The following is a 25,756-nucleotide window of genomic DNA, read 5'->3' as shown; positions in this document are numbered from 1 at the left end:
GCGGCATTGAGAGCCTCATTTGTTTTCACTGCCTAATATATGCAGGCCCTTCTATTTTCACCCTTGAAAGTCTTGGCTTTCAACGAGCCAGGATAGTTCATTGTTCATGATAGCATGTCAAACATATTTATACCCGTCCCCCGTGCAAAAGCTGAACCTTGGTTTGTCTAAATTAGGACTATTCGATAGCTCCCGATTTTACGGCATACCAGAATTCACCTCCGAAAAGATTGCGGCGGTATCTAGCTATGGGGAAGAGCTCCTTCCGTTGTAGATAGTCCTCCTCCTGGATGTGCTCCCTCATTCAATGTGTATACGATGAGACGGATGAGGCAGCCCGGGCCTGGATCAGCTTGGCAGATGATCAGGTTGTCTTGTGTAGCAAACCCGATGGCCTTGTAGCAGGCGTGGTGCAAGTCTAGACCTTCCGCGTCGGCGTGGTCGTACGACACGATGGTGTCTGTATTCAAATACGCGTCACTGAAACCCAAGGCTACAACGGAGTACCCCGTGGGCGGCCTGGTGCATCGGTTTGCGAAGGGCCGGCGGCGCCCTTCTTGCTGGGGGCGTCGGATGTGGGAGCTTTGGGGGGGGGGGAGTAGAAGTCCGCACAGGTGGGGTGGTCAGTAGTAGGTAGAAGGGAGGTTGCATTTCTAACTAGTGGTCTGTGGCACAACGCCATTAAATACACCGCTCCCCTTCGGAGTTTCCCAAGTTGGTCCATTGAGTGGTATCCACCCATATTGGGGAGGTGGAAGCCGGAGCCGGAGGACGAAGCAGGTTCGGGAGGATAGGCGATGATTGCCTCCGGGTTTCCTTGCCCGGCATACGGTGAGTATTCATTACTGAATATACGCGTATAAGTATCTTACATGTAGGAATGGCAGATCGAGGATTGCTGTTGATAAGCTTAGGAATATTATCCTGGGAACGATTAACTTTGTGAGGACACCATCCATGAAGTTCGCAGAACTGAGGGCTGCGTTATAGCTGCGCTCGTTGCCAATCGCTTTCGCAGCCAGCAACGACGATGCCAAGTGGACTACGTAACAGGAGCTCTAGTGAACTTATCTATGATATATAAGCGTTTTCATGGCTATTCTCGGGTTTCAGTGGCTTGACGTTAAAGAAATGGGAGAACAGATGTCACGGGACATAGATTGAAGAAGAACCTCAACTTGGAACTGCCACAAGCATGATGGGTGGTGTGTCCGCTAGCTTCGCTACATTGCAGACTTCTCTCCCATAGTCACGCTGTATAGTATGTACATGGTTCTCATGATCCAGCGGGGTTCGGGTTGACCTCACGGGATGAACAAGCGCGCCTTACGAGTCGACATCATGGGGGTGGAGGGTCCAGTGCCGTAATCGCACCCTGCGGCCTAGAAAAGCAACGCAAATGGAACGTATAAGTTTCCATGGCCCTTGCCTCGAAGCATTGACGCATAAGATGAAGTGGGTGCGGTTTTCATGACACATTTGAGAGACTTGATCAAGGTCTCTTGGGACGTTCCAACGTCTAGCATGGCTGCGTATACATTGACAGCCAGCTCTCGCGTAGCGCGGATACAATGACACAAGAACATGAAGCCAGATTCGTAGAGAACTAGTCTCCAGTGGGCTTCAGTTCCTGTCCAAATTCATCTTCATGGCTGCGAGGATCGAGATCTTCCGTCAAGGTATCACCGCCCACTACCGCCTGACCGTTATTGAAACTCTAAGTAAGGTGCAGGAATGACCTTGTGGCGTCGACAAACACATGAAATTAACGAAGCGCAAATAAAGAATGTTAACCTCAGCCATAAACTTCAACATTTGGCATTGACTTGAAGTCAGCCAGGTGCCAAGGACGTCGGAGTTTGGTCCGATCCAACGGCGATGCGGGGCCCGAAAATCGGCACTGAACCCGGCCGGATAGCGACTCCAATTGGAAAAACGCTCACTTCTTCGAATCCAAAACGCTCGTGCCACATATCGGTAGAAACCGTTTCCCTGCCCGCAAATCCGACGTCTGCAATACCTGCCCAAGGGCTCTCTTCCTGACTGGGACAACGACGCCCACGCATGACACACCCGCCCCACTACCTCTTGCCCGGCCACTCACCCACCCACACAAGTTGTGTCCTCACTTGACGAAAAGTAATAACAATTCATCAAGGCAAGATGGCCGAGCGGTCTAAGGCGCTAGCTTCAGGTGCTAGTCAAGTAATTGGCGTGGGTTCGAATCCCACTCTTGTCATATCACGAGGTGCGAGCCTCTACTTTTATATTTTCTGAGTCCAACCTTTTGGTTGATGGAGCACACCGCAGCTTGGAAACCTTTTTTCGTTCTTTCTTTCTTTTCTGTGCTGATTTCGGTGGCGTTAGCGGGGTAAATTTTTGGGTTGTGGCTGTGGATGGTGGGGGTGGCTTCGCCATACCTTTTCTCGAACCTCGCTTCTTGAATTTATGGACTTGAGGTTTTTCAGGAATGGTGGAAAACGAGGCTTTTCTCTGGGAGGAAGGTTCTGTATGGTGGACTACTGTCTATCTTCATCGTGTCCAGTGGTCCCATTTCTTCAAAATCGAAGGAGATGTGTCTGCAATTCCCTTCGTGCCTCCGCTTACAGGCAAGCTAATACCGCAAATGTTGAGTGCAACCAGATTTAGATTCTGGCACGTCACGTCTAAGAAGAAGATGCATGTTATTGATGTAAAATCATAGCAAGACCAAATTTGATTCGCTAACGTACTACGACACCAGCGCTACTCAAAACATGATTCTCCCAAAATTAACAAGTTGCTCGCTTATCACTGCAAGGGCCAACTAACAACCAACTCAAAAGACGTCCAATGATCACGAGAAAACATTAGCATCAGCATGACTACACCCAGGTCTCACATACTTTCATCTCATCCAGAAAAGAGCAAAATGCATATGCACATCGAGCTGAAAACAAAAACCAAAAACAGAAAGACAAGCACCAAAGATGCACCGGGCAATGCAGATATATCCAACCGAGATTCTCACTGATCGACGAGACACATACACACATACACAGGCGCACACACGCGCGTAAGACACACCATCCTGACATCAAGCCAAGGATGGAAAGTGGCCAATTCGGGCAAGGTCGAACATTACCTGTCTAGACCAAGACGGATGGACCATCGCAGTCCAGCTTTCAAGAGGAGGCGGAGGGGGAGGTACCAGGCTGCGTCTGCGACTGCAGAGCCTCGACGAGCGCAGTGAGCTTATCAATCTTGTCAGTGAGCTCCGAGATGCGCACCTCGACCACGGACGGCGCGTCCATGTCGTCGGCTTCCGCGGCGCGGGTCTGCGGGCGCGACGAGTGGTGCGACGAGGGATGATTGTCGCGCTCCGCGGGGCGCGGGGATCTTCCTCCCGCGCGGTATCCCGACGACGGGCGGTTCGCCTGGAAGACGCCGAGGGAGCGCTGCTTCGTGGCGCCGGTGAGACCTCGGGGCCCCTTGAAGCCGGCGTACTCGTCCGAGTGTACGCGGCTGCGGATGCTCTCGTAGAGCTGGATCATGCCGACGATGGGGAGGTGGGTGGCCTTGAGGAGGATGATGCGGCTGTGGCGAAACTTGTCGTCTGAAGGGAGGAAGAGGCGGAGGGGGCGGAAGATGACGAGGGCGATGAGGTTGAAGGGCGGGTAGAAGTGGGTGAGGCGGTTGCTGGTCGAGGCCTCGAGGACGTAGACGCTGTAGACGTAGAGGTACTCCTCGCGGGCGTGGGTGATTACGCGGGAGAAGGAGTTGGAGAGCATACCGGTCAGGGAGCCCATGAGGAGGAAGGAGGAGAGGATGATGAACATGATCATGAGAGGGGGGCCAAAGACCTTGTCGATGTCGTCCATGATTTCGATGCCGACGTAGGAGGAGCCGAAGAAGATCTTTGTGAGGATCATGGTCATGTGGGAAAAGGTGTAGGCGTCCTGGCCGATGAGGGAGAAGGTGGTGAGGAAGCCGAGGTAGATGATGACGACGAGGACCATGAACTTGATGAAATCCTTGCTCATTTCTTTGAGGCACGGGATGAGGGTTCCCCAGTAGGGCGACAAGCTGAGGAGGGAGAACACGCGCGGGACCATGAAGAGAGCTTCCAGAGCAAAGACGTTGAAGGCAGTGTCGGTCATCTTCATGTCGTGGTTGGCAATACCGATAACGCCTGTGATAAAGTGTTAGCTCGTTGTAGGGAGGAGATGACGAGGGAAGGGGCTTGCTTACGCAGAACGGCAAAGGTGATACCGATGCCTATCATGATCATGTCAAACAGGTTCCAAATGTCCGTGGCATAGAAGATGGTTCCGGCATCGGCCCACTCGCTGAGCTCATCGTAGAGGAAGGCAGCGAGCCAGACGTACAGGACGATTTCATTGTGGGTGATGCGTTCGGTGTTCTGAGTGACGAGGACGGAATAGTACAGGCACAGGAAGATGAAGAAGAAGAAGGCCTCCCAGAACTTGAGGTACTTTGGCACGCGCAGGCGGGAAAAGATGTCGGTCGTGTGGGCGTTGTAGAAGCGGGGCTTCTTCTCGGCGTGGACCGAGAGGCTGTCCCAGAAGATGATGTCGCCGTTCCAGATGCCCGTGACAATCTTCTGCACAACGTGCTGGCTGAGGAAGCGCTTGGCGTCGGCGACGGCGGCGATCTCGAGAGCGTTGAGGTTGGTGAAGGGCGAGGTCGGGTCGTCCTCCTCTTCCTCGTCCTGGTCGGCGTGCATGCTCATGGTGAGCCTGGAGAGTGAGGACAAGAGCTGGTAGCGCTTGGCGCTGCTTCCCGGGCGGACGGAGGCGCGGCGGCTGCCGCTGCGGTTGGACCAGCTGCCGCCGGAGAGCAGAGGGGAGTTTTCATTGCTCTCGAGATCCGCGTTGGGCGGCGGTGTGGCCGGCTCCTTGGGGTCGGGGATCTCGTAGAGGCAGAAATCGACAGCCTCGCGCTCCGAGAGGCGGGTGAGGAAGCGCCAAGCGACAATCTCACAGGCGTTGGCGCGGGCTTCGCAGAGGCCTTTGTTGGACTCGGCCTCGTCGACGGCATAGTGCCATTTTAGGGCGCTGGAATGTGTTAGAGACTGAGGTGGTGTGCGGTCGCTTTACCGCTTCACCCTCTTGGGAGAATACAGTAAATAGGAGGCATGGGAGATTGACTTACAGCAGGGCGTTGACGATGGCCCGGTTGGTGCAGGTCGCATTTAAGTGATCGACCAAGACTCGCAACGGCTCACCGGCCTGGGTGGTACGCAGCTGCTCAAAGGTGCTCGGCAGAACAATGACATCGGTGAAGTATCTAGACCGGATCCGTCAAGTCAGCAAAAACTCGGTCAACCGTTTTCCGTCCAGGAGCGGCGGGCGGTGGGAGAGCATCGCGGTTCTCAACGGGGGAAATGCCTATGAGACGAAGGGGCGCAAAACTTACACGGAGAGCTTCTTGACGACCTCGCGGAAGGTATCGTCCGTGTCAATGTCGGGCAGCTCAAACGTGTCAAAGTGCATGGACACGGGGCTCATGTCCCGGGACTTTGGCATTTTCTTGGACTTGACGCGGATAGGCATCTTGGCTGGTGCTTACTCGGTGCCTTTCTTTCGTGTGTATGCAACGCGATCCTGCAGCAGAGGAACGCAACTCGGATTGGCCAATGGGGGTAGCCGTGAGAAAAGATGCCTCCTTTTTTTGCGGTGGTCAGCAATTCAGGGTCGCCAAGCGGTCAGCACGCGCTGATTGATCTGGTTATCAGGTACTCGGGAAGATATGCCGCGTAATTTCTCACTTGCAGCTGCGGAAGCAAACGAGCAACGGCAACGACATGCAGCAGCAAGTAGAAGATCCCAACTCAGCCACGGTGCAAAGCGCGAGACGGAGGCGGTCAACAGAGAGAGAGAGAAAAAACAGGATGCTGAGAAGCGGTCGGCCGAGGACGAAGATAGCTGAGCTTCCCGTCTCCAACCAGTGCCAAAGTGGAGTGCAACGGGAGGTCTTTGCGGCGCAGAACAGGGGTAAAGTGGACCCTGCTTTTACTGGAAACGAGTAACTTTGGTGGAGACCTGCGCGGGGTCGGATCAACCGACTGCCATTGGCCCGTGCAGGTGTTTCCGTCTGTTTGAGACTAGCGTCAGTACATAGTACCTCAGTCCCTTAGGTCAGCGGCTTCCTTCCTTGTTAAGAATAAAAAAGATGCGCCAGGAACATCACACATTTTGTGACGATAACCGCTTGAGCTTGTCAATGGCTTCATTTCTTTGGAGTCTCACAGTGAGATTTTTCTTCATACGAACCCACGTAATGGGGACATGACCCAAGATCTTGCTGCAGTTCACAGTGCCAAGTGAATGTCTCATATTCGCAAACGGCAGTCGATGCCAAGCTCATTACGGCATCCATTCCTCCATTTACGTTACGTTTTCGTGGCATTCGCGATGGACCCTTCCCTCACCAGGCCACACCTGGCTTCCAATCGTCCACTCGCGAGCCAGAGAAATTTCAGAATAGGCAAGTGAGCTTTCAGACGTACCCACCAAAGAGGCTTGTCTTTGCTTTCGATCTTCATACACATCGATCGTCATCTAGTATCTATCAAGACGCCTTATGCACGTATTGAGCTTCGCCGCGTACCTACTTCAGCCCTAGAGATGCAGCAGCTTCAACAGAGCCGCGTCACGGTGGAGGATGAGCCAGCCGCCAACTTGCGGAACGTTATCAGTCATAAGGCTGGCTGAGCTTAAGAACTTTGGCATTTGCGCCCCATCGAACCGGGACTTTGGTGCTCTACCCGAATCCAATGGGGTGGCTGCCTAGCTTATCGAAGGATTCGGGGGGCTTTTTTCGTCCAGTGACGCGGCGCGGCGCTGTATTTGACGAGTAAAACCAATACCAAAGTCCCAGAGCTGAGCCTCATTCTGCATTTCGTGATGAATGCCTGCCATGTCGGAGAGCAAACGCTTTGTTGGGGGAATTAGATATAACATCTACGACTTCGGACGTGAGTTCGGACGGATTCAGATGATAAGCTTCAACACACACAAATCACTGTAGACAAACCATGGCTACACCAACATCTACCAGTGCGTCTACCGCGAGCGTAACTTCGTCCGAATCGTTGCCATCATGCACAACGGCAGTCCCGGGCAAGTATGGACACGTCCCAATCGACGCCTGCAACTCGTACTACGCCTTTGATCCCAGCTTTGGAGGCAACGTCGCGTTTGCCGTTCTCTTTGGCATGTCGTTTGTAGCGCACATTGCCCAAGCCATTCTTTACAGAAAGGTACACGATGCTGCTTGTCCTTCAGTCCAAATAGCTTCAAAACTAACGCCGAGACAGAGATTCTGCTGGGTTCTTTGCGTCGGCGCGTCGTGGGAACTGATAGCTTTCATTCTCCGGTCCCTCGGCGCCAGGGACCAACAGCAGATTGGTTACCAGATTGGCGGGCAGCTCTTGTTTCTACTCGCTCCACTATGTTCGTTTCACTGCATGACTCCGTATCACATCTGCGTGACGAGAAGCCAAAGTCCAAGCTAGAAAGCTGACGCCGTCCAGGGATCAATGCATTCGCCTACATGCTCTCCGCCAGACTCGTCTACTTCGTCCTGCCCGACCAGCGCGTGTTCCGCATCAAAGCGACGGCCCTCACCAAAATCTTTGTCACCATGGACGTCGTCTGCTTCCTGGTGCAAGGGGCGGGCGGCGCGATGATGTCCAACACGGAGGTCGCATCGGACGACTCCATCCTGCGGACCGGCAAGCAGGTGTACATGATTGGGTGCGGGCTGCAGCTCGCTTTCATTATCGTCTTTTGCGGGCTCATGGGTCGCTTCTACGTCAAGATGAGGCGGGCACAGAGATTCAACCTCAACTTGAAACGGATCGGGGCCATGGTGTTGGTGATGTTTGTGGTGTTGGTTCTCATCATTGTGAGTTCTTTTCTTTTCTTAGTTGTCTTTGCAACCTGCACCTCCTTATCCCCCCACCCCTGTATGACAGAACATGTTTGACAAGAAGACGGGATGAACGGACCGAGCTGACACTTATTCTTCGCGGAGATCCGGATCATCTTTCGGTTGGTCGAGTTCGGACCGGGGGCGAACATGGACAACCCGATTCTGACAAACGAGAACTACGCGTTCGGGCTCGACGCACTGCCGATGGTGCTCGCGCTCGTGCTGCTCAACGCTGTGCATCCGGGTATCGTGCTCAGGGGCGACAACAGCGAGTTCCCTCGGCTGTCGAGGCAGGAGAAGAAGCAGGTGAAGCTGGAGAGGAAGGCTGCCAAGAGGGAGTCCAAGCTGGCCAAGAAGGCGGCGAGGGAGCAGCAGAAGAAGGAAAAGGCGGCGGGCTTGGAGGTGGATAGTGATGAGGGTGACTATGTTGCTATGGAGGAGAGGCCGTTGGCGGCGGATGAATATGACAGCGATGACAGGACTGGCGCTAGGGGAAGCCGTCATGTTTAGAGGGGGAACATGACGGCCACTGTTCCGAGCCAAGGTACCTACTTGCCTTGCCCTGGATTGTGGCATCATGTGTACAATCAGTGTAGCGTAGAATAGCTCGGGCGTTTTGGCAGTTTAGATGGACCTTTGATGTGTCCGAGAACAAGCTTCTTACCTTACCTCAGGTGCCTAGTTCGTGCTGACACCAATCGGACTCTTGGGAATGTCGTCATGAAACAACACAGCGTTGCTTCTGACATGCATGCATGAATGGAATGGACTGCGAGTGCAGTATGTCGGCACATCTGTTCTCTGATTCTTGCGCGAATAATCGCAGGTGAAGACTTTGGGGGGTTGTGATAAGTTGATCGCACTTCAGGTTTGGATGATGATGCTGCTGCGGCAAGTTCAAATGTCGTGGTGTGTGTACGTACCGTAAGACCCTGATTAGGTAATATGGAAGGTATCTGATTTGACGATTCGACAGCATCGCCACGGGGATCCACCTGGCGCGGGAATTAGCGCGTGTTAAAAAAAGCACCATGACTGCCGCCAGCCTGCGATCTGCGATCACCAGACACTGTGCTACTGTGATTATACTGCATATATCATTATCCAAAACAGTGCAAATAAGCGGCGTAATGTCCGGAGGATCTGGCTTGGTGGAGGCAGCGCAAACAAGCGAGGACAAACGCGCCTCAATGGCCCCTGCTCTCTGGCCCAAACCCACTTCGTTCCAACGATCCAACGATCCAGCTCCATTTCCCCCGTTGGGTCCCCAACTCCTTCAATATCCCCCATCGAATGACTTCTTCCGTCTTTTTTATTCATTCTCTCATCCCTGTCTACTTGGACTTGAACGGCCAAACCAACATGCAAGTTTGACAAGTTGGGCGACCCTCGAGAGAACAAAGGGCCTTGGAAGGAAGACCAACGGCTGCCCCCAAGATCGTTCCAGACAATGGTGACGAGAAAGAGAGAGGGAGGGGCGGGCTGAGGTACAACTTCAAAGTTCCACTAGAGGAGAAACAACAGCTTTGGCATCTTGGGGGCCAGCCGCTGTCTGGTGTCTGTATGATCTGTATCACCTCCTGCAGAGGCCACGGGAGCCATGCACAGAAGTCTGCAGCCGGACACAGCGAGCGGCGAGCGAGCCCGACGGGACGATCACTCTTTCACGAACCACAATCGGGCTTCTCGTCATGTCTTGTTGTTCCCCCCCATCAAGCAATCAGGATCATACTCAGACCAGCTCAGGTCAGGCCAGTCGAAAGCATGAGCGACTCGCTCGGCCGGTAGGTGGGTAGAAGCAAATTGCGAACGAAAAAAGTTCTCAAAGCTTTCCGCCTGTTCCTGGCTTCCCTTCTTCTTAGCTTCCGTCTGCCAATCCTTCTTTTCTCACGTAGCATCCGTAGCTCGAACTCACTAGCCTCACCTCGCACTCTCACCGGCACCGAGCCTCCCTCGCCTTTCTGCTGCCTGCGCGGTTCTCAGATCCGCACGGACTGGTCCCGGGCGGGCGCTTGTCTCTCATCGCCACGGTACACGGCAGAAACGTTCCCCTCCAAAGACCCCAATGTATGAATGATCCCAAGAGATCTTCAGACCCCCGGTAACGCCCCGAGCGGTGCGAATCTGCGGGCTGTTGTACGACGGTAAGGCATGCTTTCTTGTTGCATTTGGGGCCCAGGAGGGGCCGGCAGCCCCTCCCCCTTCCCTTCTTTTCTCGAGTGAGAGAGTCGAATCTTGGTATGCTCACGATCGGAGGATCCTTGAAACACAGCTCCCCAATCAACGTCAGCCTCGTTGGCGTCGCCCCCCGGGGGCCCGGAGGATGAACACCCCCCTCCTCCACCCTCCAGAGGTCCCTGTTCCGATCTAAATTACACTCCGTCGCCCAATCCCCCATCAGCATCGGTTTCTTCCTTCTCATTCTTTTCCTTTTTTGCCTATCCTAGTACCCTTTTACTCATCACTCTAGATTTCACGTCTCCTTCTCCTAGTCTCTTTTGTCTCTTTGCTCTGTTATCAATTATATGGATACCATTGAGCAACAACTCTCGTCATAACTCATCCTAGTCTTCAGCGGAGGTAATTTTTCGGAACAGGGAAAAGGAAGGAAAGTCCAGGAAGGGCCGAGCTAGGAGAAAAAGGTCGTCTCGCAGAGTTCCCTACAACACCAAGATGTTATTGAACGACTGCTTCGCGCGGCTACCGCACACGGCCGCGATACTGCTTCTCTCGAATATCTTCGCCCTGACCGAAGCCGGCGCTCTCCCCCGTCAAACAGAACATGCTCAAGTTCACATCGCCTACCGCACATTGGACGTCCGTAGCTGGCCGCTGGCAACACCGGCACCATGGCTGGGTATCATGAGGAGGCAGGATGACAGCACCAATACAGTCTGCGGGTACCTCGGCGGTGACCCAAATCTGCCGGCGACATGCTCTGCTGGTTCCCACTGCGCCATGGACGCTTCCGTCTCGGCCATCGGCTGCTGCCCGAACGGCGCCGCCTGTACGACGGGTGTCTACACGAGCTGTGTCGACGAGAACAGCCCCACTCAAACCGCTTCGGATCCGTACATCTTCACTTGCCAGGGCTCTAATGTCTGCTACCGCAATAGTTTCGATGGCGGTGCTTACCAGTATGGATGCGGCACGACAAGTCAGGGTACGACTGTTGCTGCTACTGCTTCAGGACTCAGCACCACGGTGGCCATTACGCACATCTCAGGCCTCGTCACGAGACAGGAGACCGCTTCATCGAGTAGCTCTTCCTCCAGCAGCTCAAGCTCGTCGAGCAGTTCTTCTACGACTACAAGCTCTTCGAGCTCAACCACCAGCTCCACGACCAGCTCATCTTCAACCACCTCCACAACGTCATCAGAGTCATCAGCCTCGTCTGCGCCAGCAGCCACTAGCAGCGCTCCTCCAGTAAACGCCGAGGCTGCCGCGGCAGGACTGAGACGTAACGGGGGCATTATCGGTGGTGTTATCGGCGGCTGCGCTGTATTCGTCGCCCTCGTCTCAGTAGCACTCTGGATGCGCAAGCGCAAGCGTGGCAACAAGCGTCTCGGTCCTGGCGCTGGCAAAGGTCCCACTTATGTGTAAGTCCAAAACCTGTCCATGACACAATCATCAAGTCAACGAAACTAACTTCTCCACAGCCCCCAAACCAACCAAAAGGACTTCACACCCGTGCCCGGCGGCGAGGTGATGTTCGACCAGGCAGGCTGCGGCCACCCATCCATGATGCCAGGCGCCCACGGCAACACCACCTCCACCAGCGGAGGCCGATCCGCCAACAGCCCGCCGTCGTCCGCCCCCCACGGAGGATATAACCCCGCCAGCGGCGCCTCTGCGTCCGGCGCGTCCCGGTCGACGGGGGACGACACCCCGCTCACGCACCACGGCGAGATGGAGGAGTTTTCCAGAGGGTATAATGACGCTGTTGGGCGTGGGGGTGAAGGGGGACACAGAGCGACCAGTTCGGGTACGGATGGGAGCCCTTACGGCGCTGGCGCTGGGGCGACGAATGCGGGCCAACGGGCTGATGGGTCTGAGGAGAGGCCGTTGTGGCAGCAGAACCGGAGGCAGAGCCGGAATCTGATGTGGATGTAAGATGGTATGAGGTCAGGAGGTTTGGGTGGGTTGGTTCGGTCAGGCTCTGGTGTCTTGGAGTTTTGGATATATCTTGACACCATCAAGGAGGGACAAAATTGGCCCTTGTAGACTCGGAGTTGCCATGCTCCTAATACGTAAATAATTCGTATCACATCATTTAATGTTTCTCTATTGGAAACCTAACATGTTGTTAGCTCGGTCCTGTCTAGCCCATGGCTGCTATCTTGAGCCCAGCTCTATAACACTCTCGACACTTACCATGCCTATGAAGCAGTCCAGCAGCTATAAAGAGATAGAGTCTACACAGCCCAGATCCAAATTACCCTTGCTAGTCCAACCCATAGATAATCTTCTTCACAATCCCCTGATCAACGTTTCCCCCACAAAGCAAAATAACACTCGTCTGGCCTTCAACATCCTCCTTAACCTTCTCAAACCCTGCCAACGCCAACGCAGCAGCCCCCTCGACAACCATGTTCTCCTCCACCGCGATTCTCCTCATCGCGTCCGCAATTTCCTCCTCGCTACAACCAACAACTCGATCCACCACTTCCCTCGCAAGCGGCAGCGTAATCGAGTCCTCGTCCATCCCGCCCGCCACCGCCTCAGCAAGCGTAGGCAAATGCTCCGTCTCCACAACCTTCCCGGCACGGATACTCTCCGCAAGAGCCTGCGAATTCATCGCCGCGACGCCGTAGATTCTCACGTGCGGAGCGAATGCCTTGAGAACGGACCCGATGCCGCTGATGAGTCCCCCGCCGCCCATGGCGACGAAAACGTTGTCGAGCGGGCGGATTCCCTGCGCGGCGCACTGTTCTAGGATCTCGAGAGCGATCGTGCCCTGGCCTGCGACGACGAGGGGGTCGTTGTAGGGTGAGATGTAGGTGTAACCCTCCGAGGCGGCGAGGTGCTGGGCGTGTTGCTCCGCGAGACCTGTTTCTGTGCCGTGGAGGATAACGGTCGCGCCGAGGGACTTGATTTTGGCGAGTTTGGCGGGGAAGACCGTTTCTGGGAGGACGACGGTGAGGGGGCGGTTTAGGGCGTGAGCTGCGTGGGCGGCGCCGATGCCGTGGTTTCCCGAGGATGCTGTGATGAGCTTTTGGTTGTTGTTGTGGGAGTCGGAGCCGGTGGCTTGGGATGCGGAGATTTTGGAGGTTGCGCCGCGGAGCTTGAAGGAGCCTGTGAGTTGGAAGTTTTCTGCTTTGAAGAGGACGCGGGCGTTGGCGTCGCGGCCTGTTGTGCGGGCTGGGAGGAGGGGGGTTGTGTAGATGTGGGAGGCGATGCGGGACCTGGCTTGGACTGCGCTGGCTGCTACTTCGTGGATTGAGAGGGACATGTTGGTGTGTGGTGATGCAGATTTCGAATTTGAGCGATTGGAAATGTTGGACCACGGTAGTATGGTACTGTAGACCGAGCTGAAGACGTAAAACCAAACCCGGTTGTAAACGATGTATCTACGCAAGTACTTTATAGAACACTCTGAGGACGTCTTGGAGATGTACGAATCAGGGACTACGGGACTTTGGATCTGTCAAGGTACTCCATACGCCCTGTTGATGACGGACGACCCACTCAAAAGGCTGCATTCCTGATTGGCTTGAGTGCCATTTACCGTTTAGTGATGCAAGGCGCCGGATCCTTCCGACTAAAGTCTCAGCACCGTCTGCAGTGTAACGATGGCTCGGAACCGGGCCGGACTTATCGTTGTTCGAGTGCGACTTGGGTCGGCAACGGCGGGGCCCACAATGCCGTTAGATGTATCCACTAACGCCGTCCCGGGACCCGGGAACCCGGATGAACCCCTGATCGGATCCGGAGCAATCTGGGCTATTGATAAGGCAGGGCACCTTGAGATAAGGTTCCTTGGACCCTGAGCTCGTGCCATTTCTCGGCCGAAATCGGATTCAGCATTTACTGTCATGCAAAAAACAAGATGCATATTTGAACGGCACAATTACAATGAGGCGTCATTTCGCTACCTTATGATTGAATCCCATCACCGCTCATTCTGGCCTGGCTGATTTCGCAAATTGACATTGTCTGATTGGCTCAACGTGGCCATCATCATTTCAAGACTCAACATGGATAGATCCTGTTGAAGGCCCGGGCTATCTAAACCCACAACCCGGAAGGGTGAAATTGGATGGTTAGGTTCTGCGGTCTACCGTTCTGTGCAACGCTGTGTGTGGCTGGCTATCAAAGTCTCAACCAAGATCTGGGGAATGTCGAGACCTTGGAGGACTGGACGGACTAGAAAGGCCAGGAGAGCCACCGATACGATATACCCCTCCGGCCTCCGGGCGGTGAAGACTTTTTTTTGTGAATTCTTTCCTGACAGTTGGTGACTTCGTGGCCTCAACTGACTTGGCGGTGCATTGCCCGCAGGGGTCCTTGGGATTGCCAGGGCCACTTCAGCCAGTTGTGTGCGACGTTGCCCTCTTTTATCAGCGCCCCTGCATAAAATTGCCCACAAAAGCGGACCCAGCGGCGTCCGAGAAACACACAATGCGGTTAGGCCAAGACAGAAACGCTGCTAGAAGCCAAGTAAACCACCCCGTTACCACCCCCAGTAGGCCCCCGTAGCCCCCCCCGAAAAGGGCCCAGGGCCCCCCCAAATTCTGTTGGTGGTCGCAACCCGCGTCGGAAACAGCTCCAGCTTTAAATCTGTCCACACCTTTTCCACAGGCGGTGTCTCCAACTACATCTCCAACCACCTTTCCTCCTTTGTATCCCGATACGCGGTTAGAGAACGAAGCTGCGCGCGACAAAAATCGAAACCGCGGAGCTTTCCCTTCTAACTTAAGCACCATCAGCTTACATCGTCCATCATGGCCGACGAAAAGCGCAAGGACGGCGCGCAGCTTGAGGGTGACATCACCTTCATCGCGACCCCTGCCGCGAAGCCCTCCACGTTCAGCACTGGCGAGGACTGCGGTGTCAAGACCACCAACGTAAGGACTTTCTACCAAAACCCCTATCCCGTGTATTGGCTCAATCGACTGCGAACAATCACAGACAAGCTCAATTGTCTTTGTCTCCCTGCGTCCATGACCCAAAGCTGACCTTCTCCTGTCCAGTACCCCACCATCAACAACCCTCCTCTGCCTGCCGAGGGCCCCGGCAATGAATCCTTCTCCAACTGGATCCTCGGAGCTGTCCTCGCCGGTGTCCCCCTCTGGGTCACCCGCATCTTCGGCGGCGGTCTCAAGACCTTCATCTTCTTCTTCATCCTCTTCGTCGTCCCCCTCCTGATCGCCTTCTGGACTGTCTCCTCAAGGTTCTCTCCCCGCATCAACGACAAGGCCAAGCTCCCCGGCCGCCCCGTCGAGCACTACCTCACCTTCAAGAACGAGGAGGACCGCAAGCAGTACAGCGGCCGCAACAAGATCCCCATCCAGACTTTCGCTGAGCTCTACACCGAGGGCCTCGTCGACATCAACGGCGACCTCCTCGACGCCCTCGAGTACCGCCACGACTGGTCCAACTTCGCCTTCACCTACTCCCTGTTCCGCTTCATCTTCCTCGAGTTCGCTCCCGATGTCATCTTCCACTCCCGCCAGCAGGATGAGGACCAGATCAAGCCCACCTACGACAAGGGTAACGACCACTACTCCTACTTCCTCGGTCCCCGCATGGTCTACACCAGTGGTCTCTTCTCCGACCTCACCCGCGAGGAGACCCTCGAGGAGATGCAGGACAACAAGATGGCCGTCGTTTGCGAGAAGCTCGGCCTGAAGGAGGGCGAGACCATGCTCGATATCGGCTGCGGTTGGGGCACTCTCGCCAAGTTCGCCAGTGTCAACTACGGAGCCAAGGTCACCGGTGCCACCATCGCCAGCAACCAGGCCGCCTGGGGTAACGACGGCCTCCGCCGCGCCGGCATCCCCGAGAACCAGAGCCAGATCCTCTGCATGGACTACCGCGACATCCCCACCAAGAAGTTCAACAAGATCTCCCAGCTCGAGATGGGCGAGCACGTCGGTATCCGCAGACTCACCACCTTCTTCCGCCAGTGCTACGACATGCTCGAGGACGACGGCGCCATGTACGTCCAGCTCTCCGGTCTCCGCAAGGCCTGGCAGTACGAGGACTTCATCTGGGGTCTCTACCTCAACAAGCACATCTTCCCCGGCGCCGACGCCTCCACCCCGCTCGCCAACTACGTCGGCTGCCTCGAGAGCGCCGGCTGGGAGATCAAGAGCATCGACACCGTCGGCGTCCACTACTCTGGCACCCTCTGGCGCTGGTACCGCAACTGGCTCGGCAACTCCGAGACCGTCCACGCAAAGTACGGCCAGAAGTGGTACCGCATCTGGGAGCTCTTCCTCGCCTGGTCCGTCATCGCCTCCCGCCAGGGTAGCGCCACCTGCTTCCAGATGGTCGTCGTCAAGAACCTCAACGCCACCCACCGCATCGACGGCTTCTCTTCCCAGTTTGGCCTGTCTGGCGCCCTCGCCGCCGCCAAGGCTGCTGGCAAGGCTGTCTTCCCCCGGTCGACGTAATTGCAGAAATCACGCGACGCACCCTCCACTTTTTTATGTGTGAGAGTGTAAGGGTGTGAGGAAAATGGCTGTATGTGTCCATGAATGGAAATGAATGATTTTCCTCCCCCTCCCCTTTTGTCCTCCCGCGGCGACCCGACCAAGGTTTTTCTATCTTTTCTCTCATCTGGCTCCTGGGGCCGGGGGATGGCAAAACAAGAAGACGGGGCGGGGTGGAGGAGAACGGGCTTTTACGTTGTCATATTTTGGAGGTCGGGGCTTTATTATAAAAGTTTTTGATCCCATACACAGGCTAGATAGAGAGAGAGAGAGAGAGAGAAAGAGACGCGCGGGATGGTTCTGAACCCTCCCACAGTGCTCCAGTGCTAGAGTCCCGGTTTCGTTACCGGGTTCCTAGATATAGGGGAGGAAAGGTGTTCACGAATGTCGACATGTTGTTGATGTTAATGAGACAAAAGTTACTAGTTGATCCTGCTTCGAGTTGCTTCGCTTTTCTAAGTTCGGTGTATGCCGTTATTGTGATGTCTTCCATCTCGCTTACTCGGATGAGAGTCGTGATCCCCGGTTCTCCACTTTGATACTGTCCTGACCGAACTCTGCGTTCACAGATTGACTTCCTCACGCCTTCACCTTCTCTCTTCCTCATCGTGCCAGGTATGCCGCTCCCGCTAGTTCTTTTCGTCACGCGACCGTGTCTTTGCAATAAGCCTAGGAAGCCTAGACGGTCTTGTTGCGGTTGATGAGGAGATGTTTCTCCTTCGACGTCAAGGACTCCTCAAGGGAAGTAACCCCTGAAGACCTACAAGGTTCTTTCGTCGCAAGCAACCCGTTTCCTTTACCCATCCTCTCAAGTGAACTTGCTCGAGATGATGCCACTTTGACAGCTTTGTTTTTCCCGAAGATGCCGGCGGCTGGCTGTAGTGAATTCTTTGCGACCGGGATAGGTTGGCCGCTCTGGCATAGGAGGCGGCCGAGGAGGCCGTTGTGAATACCGGACCTTAAGCTACGCCTTTCTTCTTCGGAATCGATCGTCATAGATGAGGTTGATAGTGCAATCTAGGTTTACAAAATACGAAGGCGTCTCGCATGATAATCATAAGCCAAGGTAGCATGCGTGCATTGACATGGAATTGTAGTAGTTGGATAACCCGTCGGCTTTGCAACGCTGATGCAGACAGCGCGCCTATCCAAATGGCGGCGTTTGCATCTGGAGGTTACTTACGAATGGCACCGAAGTTTGAAGTGCGACCTTATGACTTGATTGAACTTGTGGGAATTAAGTCTGCGGCTGTAGCGTTATAATCTGTACTTCGACTCGGCAACAGCCTCGTAATAGAGAGAACGATAGCGTTGGGGTTCTTGTAACGAGTGTGGGTGAACCGATCCGTAGGCCACTGAGTAGAAGTCAGACGCAGACCTGTGAATCTCAAGAGCACATGGTACAATTCCAACACGAACACATTAGAATATTCTAAACTCCACTTCACCCGGCTTAGTATCGAGGAACTCTCCATGCATGATGCCGTCTACATTTGCACCTCCTTTGAAGTAAAAGCCTCCTTCAACCCGCCGTTTTAGGATGATTGGCGAAGGCGCCTTCCAGATCAAGGCCACAACATCGTCGACCTCAATCCCAGCATGCCCAAGACCAAGCATCCCATTCGCTGTCTTGAAAAGTGTTCGGTTTGTGTTTTGATGAGTCAGATGATACCTCCATCTTTGCCCAAACAGCTCTAGAGCCTCGTCATCTATATTTCCGTCTTTGCTGTTGTCGAAGATGAACTTCACCTCTGCGCCGGTTAGGTCGGCGATCTTCACGTCCTGAACCCGCATGACTTTGCGAAGGAGCCCCGGGACTTTGCCTACCGCATCGAAGCCCTCCATGCTCGTACCGGAGCTCCAATCATTGGCGGGCGCGATCATCCGCCAAACGTAGTCTTCCTCGGGGCTAGGCTCCGGTCCGAGTCCTACAAATTCTGCGATTGAAAAGAACCAGTTGTCGGGGTCGTTCATTCGGGGCCACGAGTAGTCATCGGACCGAGTCCACTCGTGGGGTTTCATCACCTCGGTGATTCTATCGACATAACAGCCTCGCTGTAGGATGCTTGGTTTTACGCCTCTCACTACGGAGTACAGTGCCCTTCGGGATTGCCGTCTCGATGCAGTCGCTTTGAATCCTGTACCGTAGCTAATTGGCCACGTCACTAGGCCGTGTCGACCGATCTCTTGCCAGTCCGGAACCCACGTCGGAAGCCTACCGTTTGGGCTTCCCGGAGTGATACAGTCGAGGGTAAAGTTGGGTAATGTCTCGCTCTCGACAGGGTTACTCAGCATGGTTGCCGTGATTTCCACAAACACCTCTTTCCGCGTGATAAAGTAGTCCGCCCGGAGTACGTTCCTTTCGTGGTCTGCAAGCACACCAAGCAGCCCGAAAGCGATGTCTCTCGGATCCGTGGCGGAATAATGAGGCCGCTTTGGCGGTTCTTCCGCGGTCCACAGGATATCTACCAAGTTCACAATCAACCCCTTTTGGTGTTGACGCCGAACTCTCAGAGGTGTCAGATGATTGACACTTGGCGGAATATTTTTGTCCATCATGGAATAGAACGGACTGTTGTAAGGAATTATACTGCGCATCCTCCAGAGTAACTCCACGGTAGCGTCCAGTGCGTCAAGAGAAACACTCTTGCTGCCAGACATTACACAGGTCTTCCGGGCCAGGCAGACTTCTTGTACGATCCAGATGCGCTGCCAGTAGTCTCTAGCCAGGAGGTCGCGGATGCCTTTATTGATGGATGGTGACTTGGGAGCAAGAAAGTCACACAGGGTCTCGTACGCGGCCACTGGGAAGAATGGCAGGTTTTCCACCCCGCGTTCGTATGGAGTCGTGTCCAACCCGGAGTCAACTGGGATTCTTTCTGCCAAATTCGCCGGATCTCCCGGCTCGCGGATGAAAGCATTTGTTCCGATTAACTGACCGAGGTAACTTGCAACGTACCGGTAGAGCATTCTGTCAATTTCGTGGTCCGACCGTAGATCTTCAGGAAGGTACTTGAGGAGTCTCTTTCCTGTCCGAGACAGGAAATCCATGGCCGCGTCACTGTTCTCGGTTCCGGGACCCAGCCACATGTAGACCATGTCAGCGCCGCTATAGATGTCCCGCATAGCGTTGATCTGCCAGCTCTTCTCCTTCAAGTCAGTCTGTTTTATACAGATGGCATCGATCCAGAGCCAAGAGTCTACTGCGTTCATTCGAAGTTGCTTGAGCGCAAGGTGGAGGTTCAACGTGGCGTTGAAAGAGGCGCCCTCGATGTCGATGGCTGTGGTGTTAGTGGCGCTCCCCCACACGTACGAGAGCGCCGCGTATGACAGTCCCGGCTCATCTAGCGAGGCATGTTTGATGTCAAGTGCAATCGTGTTCTTAGCACTGACTTGTCCATCAACCAAGGGGCGAATTTGGACGAGCCTGATTTCTCGCCGATCTTTGTTGAGAGGAGCCTGGGTGAACATGTTTCGCGAGATATGAAGATATCGCGATAGCGACCATGGAAGAAACGCGTTGGATTACAAATAGTCTGATTTCCGAGCCAAGAGTCGGCGATTCTTGTAAGTTGGAAGGATTTTGGAATGGGCTGAGAAGAATGTGGGGGAAAGGAGCTGAAAGATCCCTGGTGGTTCGCGAAAGGCAGCCTGCACCTTTGAATCACATGAGGCATATTTCATTGGTCGTTCGGTACGAACCAGTGATGTGAAAGCCTGATTTATCACGAAACCCCCTGTTCCTAATACTAAATCGTTTACTGTGAGAAATCTACCCTTGCTAGCCCGGAATCTCAGACAGGATATGAAAGCTTTCGAAGGACGGCATAGATTTCTTCAACAGTCGCTGCCGGAGTCTCAGTATCGCCTTGCTGTTCAGTCTCACCAGTCTCGTCACCATGCTTCTTCTCCACTTCACGCCGCTGCCAGTACTGAGGTCTCGCCTTGCCGCATCTCCTGTGTACCCCACCCCCAAGCCTCTTGAAGAACATGGGATGGCCCTCACTTGTTGGATTATCCGAGTATCCAAATTCTATGGAAGGAAGCCAGATAGGACGGGCCAAAATGTTTCCAGTCTTGTCCCAGCACAAGGGAATGTCCTGCTTTTGCGTCTCCATGCGTGACCAGCAGGCATAGCGACAACGTTGTCTAGCTGGCCATGGCAATGTATCACCGACGAATATCTCTTCGAGTAGCTGCCATATGCGACGTCGTTTGTGTAGACCAGCGGTTACATGGGCTAAATCAGTGTGATAGCCAGTCCCTGCCATAGTCGGTTTGCCTTGAGGGCCAGTGACACTGGGTGTGGCTCTGATAGTGTCAGGTACATCTGGGAGAACACCGTAGTCAACGCTCCGGCTGAGCTGCCGCACCAACAGCTCCCAGTCCCACTCGAAAGACTCACCACCAGGACAGGGCTCAGAGTCTTTGGCGTCGACGCAAGCTGGATCAATATCCCACAGCCAGGGAAGAAGACCGCAGGACCCGGCCTTGAGTTGATCCTTCCCTAGTCTCTGGGGCAATAGATGAGAAGACTCGGGAGGCATGTCGCGTCCCATGGCCGCGAAGATGTCATCAAGGATCTCGGTCGGTAGCTTGGAAATATTGTTGGCAAGTTCGGTACCCTTGTTGGTTCGAGTGACATTGGATCGGCAGGCGCGTAAACTTTGGAGCAGACAGCTCGTCAGTCCCTCGACTCCTAAGGGGCTGCTAGCGAGAGTCTATAGATATCAATGATCAGAGAAGACGAAAAGAGCACAGCATGCACTTACGTAGTATAGATTTGATAGAGTAGAAGCATAAGGGCCAGGCCAATGCAGCCCAGAGAAATCTTCTTCTTCCCAGGTTGGCTCACCAGCCACGGTGGAATGAGGCACACAGTAGCTGTTGCGGCTGAGAGTGTAGTTTGCTTGAGGACGATAACCCCAGCAGCCTCCGCATTTGAAAGTGATGCTCTGCCTCCATCTAAGAGCTGTCCACAAACCACGCAGATCCCGCACATGCGTTAGCGTTGAGGATGCGAATACTCATTCAGCGATGTCCAAGCATTCGGAGTGGACAGCAGCGTAGATCTGGTCATCAAACGAGTACCTCTCGCTCCCTTGAAAGCTGACATGCTGTCGGCTACCGTCAGGGTCAACTCTGAGGAGCTTGGGCCCTTCATTTGCTGCAGCAACATGAACCTCGATATCTGATGCTTGGGATCTCGGCCGAATATCACTTGTGTTTGGTAGATCGTCATATCCTTGCAACTGGTGCATGAGATTTTCTGCGTAGTTTGGAAGGTTCCCAGACTCGTCGTCAGGGTCGCAAAGCAGACGGGCTTCTGTGAGCCATCTGAACATGTCCTCCAATTTGCCGAAATCCTTCAATTCCGGAGGATTAACGAGTTCGCCAGTTTCAGTGTCCTCTAACAATGGCCCTCTATATAAGGTCCTGTGAATGGACAGGCCGCATATTTGACAGATCCATCGATCTTTGTCCATGCCTCTCGAATCCACGGTCGAGAGACTACCTGGGGTACGATGATCGATATGTTGAGAAGCCCAGGCTGAGGAACTAGCTATGTAAGAGTTAGGAGGAAAAAAGGAGATGCGCCGAACCAAGTATACACAACTCAAGAAATATGTGTATCGATACACGATGGGAGGTACTGCTCTAGGAGTCGTAGTATCTCTTGGGAGAACTTAGGTCGAATCTTTCAATGTCCATGGCGAGACGTTTTGTGTAGATGGACATTGGAGGGAACAGGCACGAGCGGCCTCAGTTTCCCCACATGTTGTTCTGACTGTGATTCGTGCGCAAAGTAAGAGGCACGTATCCTGACAGCCAACATACTGTTGGAAATACGTAGGCGCCTTTCACCTTGCCATGTTTGTTTGGGGGCTACCGTCATTGTTGGAATGGGGTAAGTGCCCAACACCAACCATAAGGCTTCTGACATCAGCCAGATCCAGCGATCAAGGCTATGTCTAAGATCCATGGATAACCACTAACAAGAACTCTGAAAAGCTGTAAGTGTCTTGTCTGAGAAGGTTTACAAATGCTCCCTGCAATTATAACGCTTGCGGAAGCTTTTAGTGAGATACCAACTGAAGTGGTTCATCTTTGGCCCCCATTCTGGATTGGCTGAGAAAAGACGCTCAACAATGGAGAACTCAGTGGCATTAGTTGTTCAAGCGTAAGTGAGAAACTTCCCTCCAGTACAAAGGAACTCTACGTTCTTGTTATATACTGGAGTTATTATGCATATTTCATCCAATTATGATTTCCTTTTTCGAAGTCCCGGAAGAACTCATTCGATGTATACAAAGCCAAGTCGCTGTTTTCCGCACCATCCTGGTACGGCATTGTATGGTTTTGGAGTCGAACTTCTATTAATTATAATCTCAGAAGAATAACATTGTCGCTCTAATCTTTTTATGCACATTGCACTGTTCCATCTTCAGGTGACATGATATTATCAGGTATACTGTACATACGACGGGCGGCGGGGGTTAATGAAGTATCCTGTCGATTGATATCACACCTGATTATGACTGCAAGTCGTTGGTCTCCTTTGATCTGTTCGGAACTCAGCCATAAAGGTAACAGTTTGGATCACTGAATGTTTTCTGGGCTATAGTTGATGGCAGCTGAGTTTATTTGGAACCTAACCCTTGAAAAATACCATTGCAAAGCCCTGATGAGCACCCTTAGCAATTCCCTTCAGCTCTTGATGTGCTGAGCAGCCGTTGTCATAGTAATCCATGTCTTCTTTTGATGAAAATGTAGAGATAGCCGCAATCGTAAACCCTTGGGCCCTTTGATCAGCAACAGCTAGGCCGGCCTTCACTGAGACGATGTACGGCTTGCCATCCTACAACTGGTAAGCTCAGAGCTCATGATACGGTATCGAAACAGTGCTAGCCAGATGGAGATTGACTCCGTAAACAACAGCCCAGGTGGTTATACTCACTTTCAAGGCCTTTTGGGGCATCTGCTGGTAGAGCGACAATACTTTATTTTGATTCTCCTCGTCTGGAATCTTGAAAAGAGTGATTCTCGTAATTTGTTCAGACATTTTCGTGAAGCTAATGACTTGGGTCTTCTAGAGTATCAAATGTTACGGGGCAATTTGGTGTCGTTGTGTTGTGGTAATTGTCGTTTAATTCGATCAATAGCTGGCGTTAAGACTGGAATTTGGCAGACCCAACCTTCCCGCAGATCGGCTTTCTTGTCGGGTGTTTTTACACTCGGACAGATAACACAGAAGCCGAGAAACTTCCATTGCCGAAGATCCCTGAACCGCCGACAACGGCAGATTCGTGATTGAATGAGGGGGTTGTTTGCATTCCGAGCCGTCGGAACCAAATTTCGGATTCTCGGAACCCACCATTAAGACGGCTGTCAGGGCGATCATGGAAATGTAAATAGAAGTATGTTAATACACGAGATCAAACAAGCTCGAATTACTAAGGTATTCATTCAACAGAATTGCTGGAGACTTTCCACGTCTAATTGCGCAAGATGAAGTCCTGGCTCCCCATCCCACCCCGGTCGCACTTTTCGCTGCTAAACATTCCTTTTGGGGTGATTTCGAGCAAAGATAAGCAATTACACAGACCCGCTATCGCCATCGGAGAACACATCCTCGACCTTGATGCTTTTGCTACGGGCGGAGGTTTCAGTAAAGCAGCAAATGTGTCTGCCGAGCATGCAAAAACGTTCTCACAGCCCACCCTAAATGCCTTTGCCGAGCTTGGCCGACCGGTGCATCGCGCCGTCCGTTCATACCTTCAGGACATATTTCTCAACGACACAGCTCATCCAGACGTGTTGAAGGACAATGAACCTCTCAAAAAGGCGGCTTTGAGGCCCATTTCTGAGGTGTCTATGCACCTCCCGTTCGCCATTGGAGACTACACAGACTTTTTTGCTGGCAGAAACCACGCTCACAACGTTGGTGTTCTGTTCCGTGGACCAGCCAACGCCCTTCAGCCGAATTACAGCCATTTGCCCGTTGCCTACCACGGTCGTGCAAGCTCAGTCGTTGTTTCTGGAACTCCTCTTAGACGGCCTTGGGGACAGGCGCTGCCGGCCCCTGGCGCAACCGAGCCCGTTTTCCGGCCATGTGCGCGCCTCGACATTGAACTTGAGATGGGCATGTTTATAGGCAAGCCGAACGACCTTGGTAGCCCGGTGTCTGTCAAAGATGCCGAAGAGCACATCTTCGGCTACGTCTTGATGAACGACTGGAGTGCAAGAGATATCCAGCAATGGGAATATGTGCCCCTTGGTCCGTTCAACGCGAAGAACTTCGGAACCACGATCAGCGCCTGGGTCGTGCTTGCGGACGCGCTCGAGCCATTCAGAACAAAAGGGCTGGAGAATGAAACCCAATTACAGAAGTATCTCCAAGAAGATCGGTCTGACAACGTCCTTGACATCAACTTAGAAGTAACTCTTGCTCGTAAGTTGAAACCTCCCGACTGCCCTACACACAGGGCAGATATGCTGTGATAGAAGAAAACCAGGCTAATCAAAGCACGCTTTTCTACACGTTGCAGCTTCAGAAGGCGAGGAAACAACCGTTACTCGCACATCTGCCAAGAATCTTCTCTGGTCCTGGCCGCAGATGGTGGCTCATCACTCCATCTCTGGCTGTAATCTTCGTGCTGGAGACCTTCTCGGGTCTGGCACCATTTCAGGGGACCAAGCAGGGACGCAGGGAAGCTTGCTGGAGCAGTCTCAAGGAGGCAAAGTCCCAATCAAACTGAATGGCGGACAAGAACGGAAGTTCATCCAAGACGGCGACACAGTAGTTATCCGTGGCTGGGCCGGCGAACATGATGGCCAATTAGTCGGGTTTGGAGAGTGTGTTGGCCAAATACTGCCTCCAATTGCAATGTAAAGCAATGAGAGGCCTATGGAAAATTGGCGATTTTAGAGTTACATAGTCAATACATCATGCCATCAGAGTCACATAATACCACAGCTGGGAAGTGCGGATCTTTAAGATGCTATATCTTGCTCATTTTTATCGAACAGTGGTACCCGGGCACAACCAACTGGTATTTTGCAGATTCCAATACTGAATGTATTTTCTTCAACGCTGGTCATCAAGGGAAACTGAACATCGAAAATTATGGCTGCATGACGAGTCCATTCCGACAAGGTGG

General features: G+C 53.4%; 12 protein-coding genes and 1 non-coding gene across 13 annotated transcripts; 5 read left to right on the top strand and 8 right to left on the bottom strand.

Moving 5' to 3' along the window:
- Window positions 1–2,157: 2,157 nt before the first annotated feature.
- Window positions 2,158–2,239, top strand: CLUP02_tRNA334. The gene has a single exon. It is a non-coding gene; the product is annotated as a tRNA-Leu (tRNA).
- Window positions 2,240–3,164: 925 nt separating this feature from the next.
- Window positions 3,165–5,555, bottom strand: CLUP02_18168 (ion transporter; the record flags this gene model as incomplete). The annotated part of the gene is made up of 4 exons (XM_049297071.1): window positions 3,165–4,171; window positions 4,231–5,057; window positions 5,155–5,289; window positions 5,419–5,555. 4 exons carry the CDS (start codon window positions 5,553–5,555, stop codon window positions 3,165–3,167), a joined length of 2,106 nt encoding a protein of 701 aa, XP_049138295.1.
- Window positions 5,556–6,666: 1,111 nt separating this feature from the next.
- Window positions 6,667–8,448, top strand: CLUP02_18167 (RTA1 domain-containing protein; the record flags this gene model as incomplete). Its single annotated transcript, XM_049297070.1, has 5 exons — window positions 6,667–6,692; window positions 7,033–7,264; window positions 7,322–7,457; window positions 7,538–7,911; window positions 8,041–8,448. The coding sequence occupies 5 exons, from the start codon at window positions 6,667–6,669 to the stop codon at window positions 8,446–8,448; spliced, it is 1,176 nt and encodes a 391-aa protein (XP_049138294.1).
- Window positions 8,449–9,871: 1,423 nt separating this feature from the next.
- Window positions 9,872–10,360, bottom strand: CLUP02_18166 (uncharacterized protein; the record flags this gene model as incomplete). Its single annotated transcript, XM_049297069.1, has 1 exon — window positions 9,872–10,360. The coding sequence occupies one exon, from the start codon at window positions 10,358–10,360 to the stop codon at window positions 9,872–9,874; it is 489 nt and encodes a 162-aa protein (XP_049138293.1).
- Window positions 10,361–10,611: 251 nt separating this feature from the next.
- CLUP02_18165 (uncharacterized protein) lies at window positions 10,612–12,051 on the top strand (the record flags this gene model as incomplete). Its single annotated transcript, XM_049297068.1, has 2 exons — window positions 10,612–11,537; window positions 11,598–12,051. 2 exons carry the CDS (start codon window positions 10,612–10,614, stop codon window positions 12,049–12,051), a joined length of 1,380 nt encoding a protein of 459 aa, XP_049138292.1.
- Window positions 12,052–12,382: 331 nt separating this feature from the next.
- CLUP02_18164 (threonine dehydratase catabolic) lies at window positions 12,383–13,390 on the bottom strand (the record flags this gene model as incomplete). Its single annotated transcript, XM_049297067.1, has 1 exon — window positions 12,383–13,390. The coding sequence occupies one exon, from the start codon at window positions 13,388–13,390 to the stop codon at window positions 12,383–12,385; it is 1,008 nt and encodes a 335-aa protein (XP_049138291.1).
- Window positions 13,391–13,699: 309 nt separating this feature from the next.
- On the bottom strand, window positions 13,700–13,939 carry CLUP02_18163 (uncharacterized protein; the record flags this gene model as incomplete). The annotated part of the gene is made up of 1 exon (XM_049297066.1): window positions 13,700–13,939. The coding sequence occupies one exon, from the start codon at window positions 13,937–13,939 to the stop codon at window positions 13,700–13,702; it is 240 nt and encodes a 79-aa protein (XP_049138290.1).
- Window positions 13,940–14,882: 943 nt separating this feature from the next.
- Window positions 14,883–16,556, top strand: CLUP02_18162 (cyclopropane-fatty-acyl-phospholipid synthase; the record flags this gene model as incomplete). The annotated part of the gene is made up of 2 exons (XM_049297065.1): window positions 14,883–15,005; window positions 15,132–16,556. The coding sequence occupies 2 exons, from the start codon at window positions 14,883–14,885 to the stop codon at window positions 16,554–16,556; spliced, it is 1,548 nt and encodes a 515-aa protein (XP_049138289.1).
- A 537-nt stretch (window positions 16,557–17,093) lies between these two features.
- On the bottom strand, window positions 17,094–17,591 carry CLUP02_18161 (uncharacterized protein; the record flags this gene model as incomplete). Its single annotated transcript, XM_049297064.1, has 3 exons — window positions 17,094–17,136; window positions 17,187–17,224; window positions 17,280–17,591. 3 exons carry the CDS (start codon window positions 17,589–17,591, stop codon window positions 17,094–17,096), a joined length of 393 nt encoding a protein of 130 aa, XP_049138288.1.
- A 426-nt stretch (window positions 17,592–18,017) lies between these two features.
- CLUP02_18160 (uncharacterized protein) lies at window positions 18,018–20,066 on the bottom strand (the record flags this gene model as incomplete). The annotated part of the gene is made up of 1 exon (XM_049297063.1): window positions 18,018–20,066. One exon carries the CDS (start codon window positions 20,064–20,066, stop codon window positions 18,018–18,020), a length of 2,049 nt encoding a protein of 682 aa, XP_049138287.1.
- A 323-nt stretch (window positions 20,067–20,389) lies between these two features.
- CLUP02_18159 (uncharacterized protein) lies at window positions 20,390–21,940 on the bottom strand (the record flags this gene model as incomplete). The annotated part of the gene is made up of 3 exons (XM_049297062.1): window positions 20,390–21,260; window positions 21,368–21,567; window positions 21,656–21,940. 3 exons carry the CDS (start codon window positions 21,938–21,940, stop codon window positions 20,390–20,392), a joined length of 1,356 nt encoding a protein of 451 aa, XP_049138286.1.
- Window positions 21,941–23,247: 1,307 nt separating this feature from the next.
- Window positions 23,248–23,658, bottom strand: CLUP02_18158 (stress responsive A/B barrel domain-containing protein; the record flags this gene model as incomplete). Its single annotated transcript, XM_049297061.1, has 2 exons — window positions 23,248–23,454; window positions 23,554–23,658. The coding sequence occupies 2 exons, from the start codon at window positions 23,656–23,658 to the stop codon at window positions 23,248–23,250; spliced, it is 312 nt and encodes a 103-aa protein (XP_049138285.1).
- A 446-nt stretch (window positions 23,659–24,104) lies between these two features.
- Window positions 24,105–25,488, top strand: CLUP02_18157 (fumarylacetoacetase; the record flags this gene model as incomplete). Its single annotated transcript, XM_049297060.1, has 2 exons — window positions 24,105–25,047; window positions 25,145–25,488. 2 exons carry the CDS (start codon window positions 24,105–24,107, stop codon window positions 25,486–25,488), a joined length of 1,287 nt encoding a protein of 428 aa, XP_049138284.1.
- Window positions 25,489–25,756: the final 268 nt, after the last annotated feature.

Source organism: Colletotrichum lupini, chromosome 10 (assembly GCF_023278565.1).
Source record: "Colletotrichum lupini chromosome 10, complete sequence".
NCBI lineage: Eukaryota > Fungi > Ascomycota > Sordariomycetes > Glomerellales > Glomerellaceae > Colletotrichum > Colletotrichum lupini.
The sequence above is the reverse complement of the archived record's forward strand: the minus strand, read 5'-3'. Positions and strand labels throughout refer to the sequence as shown.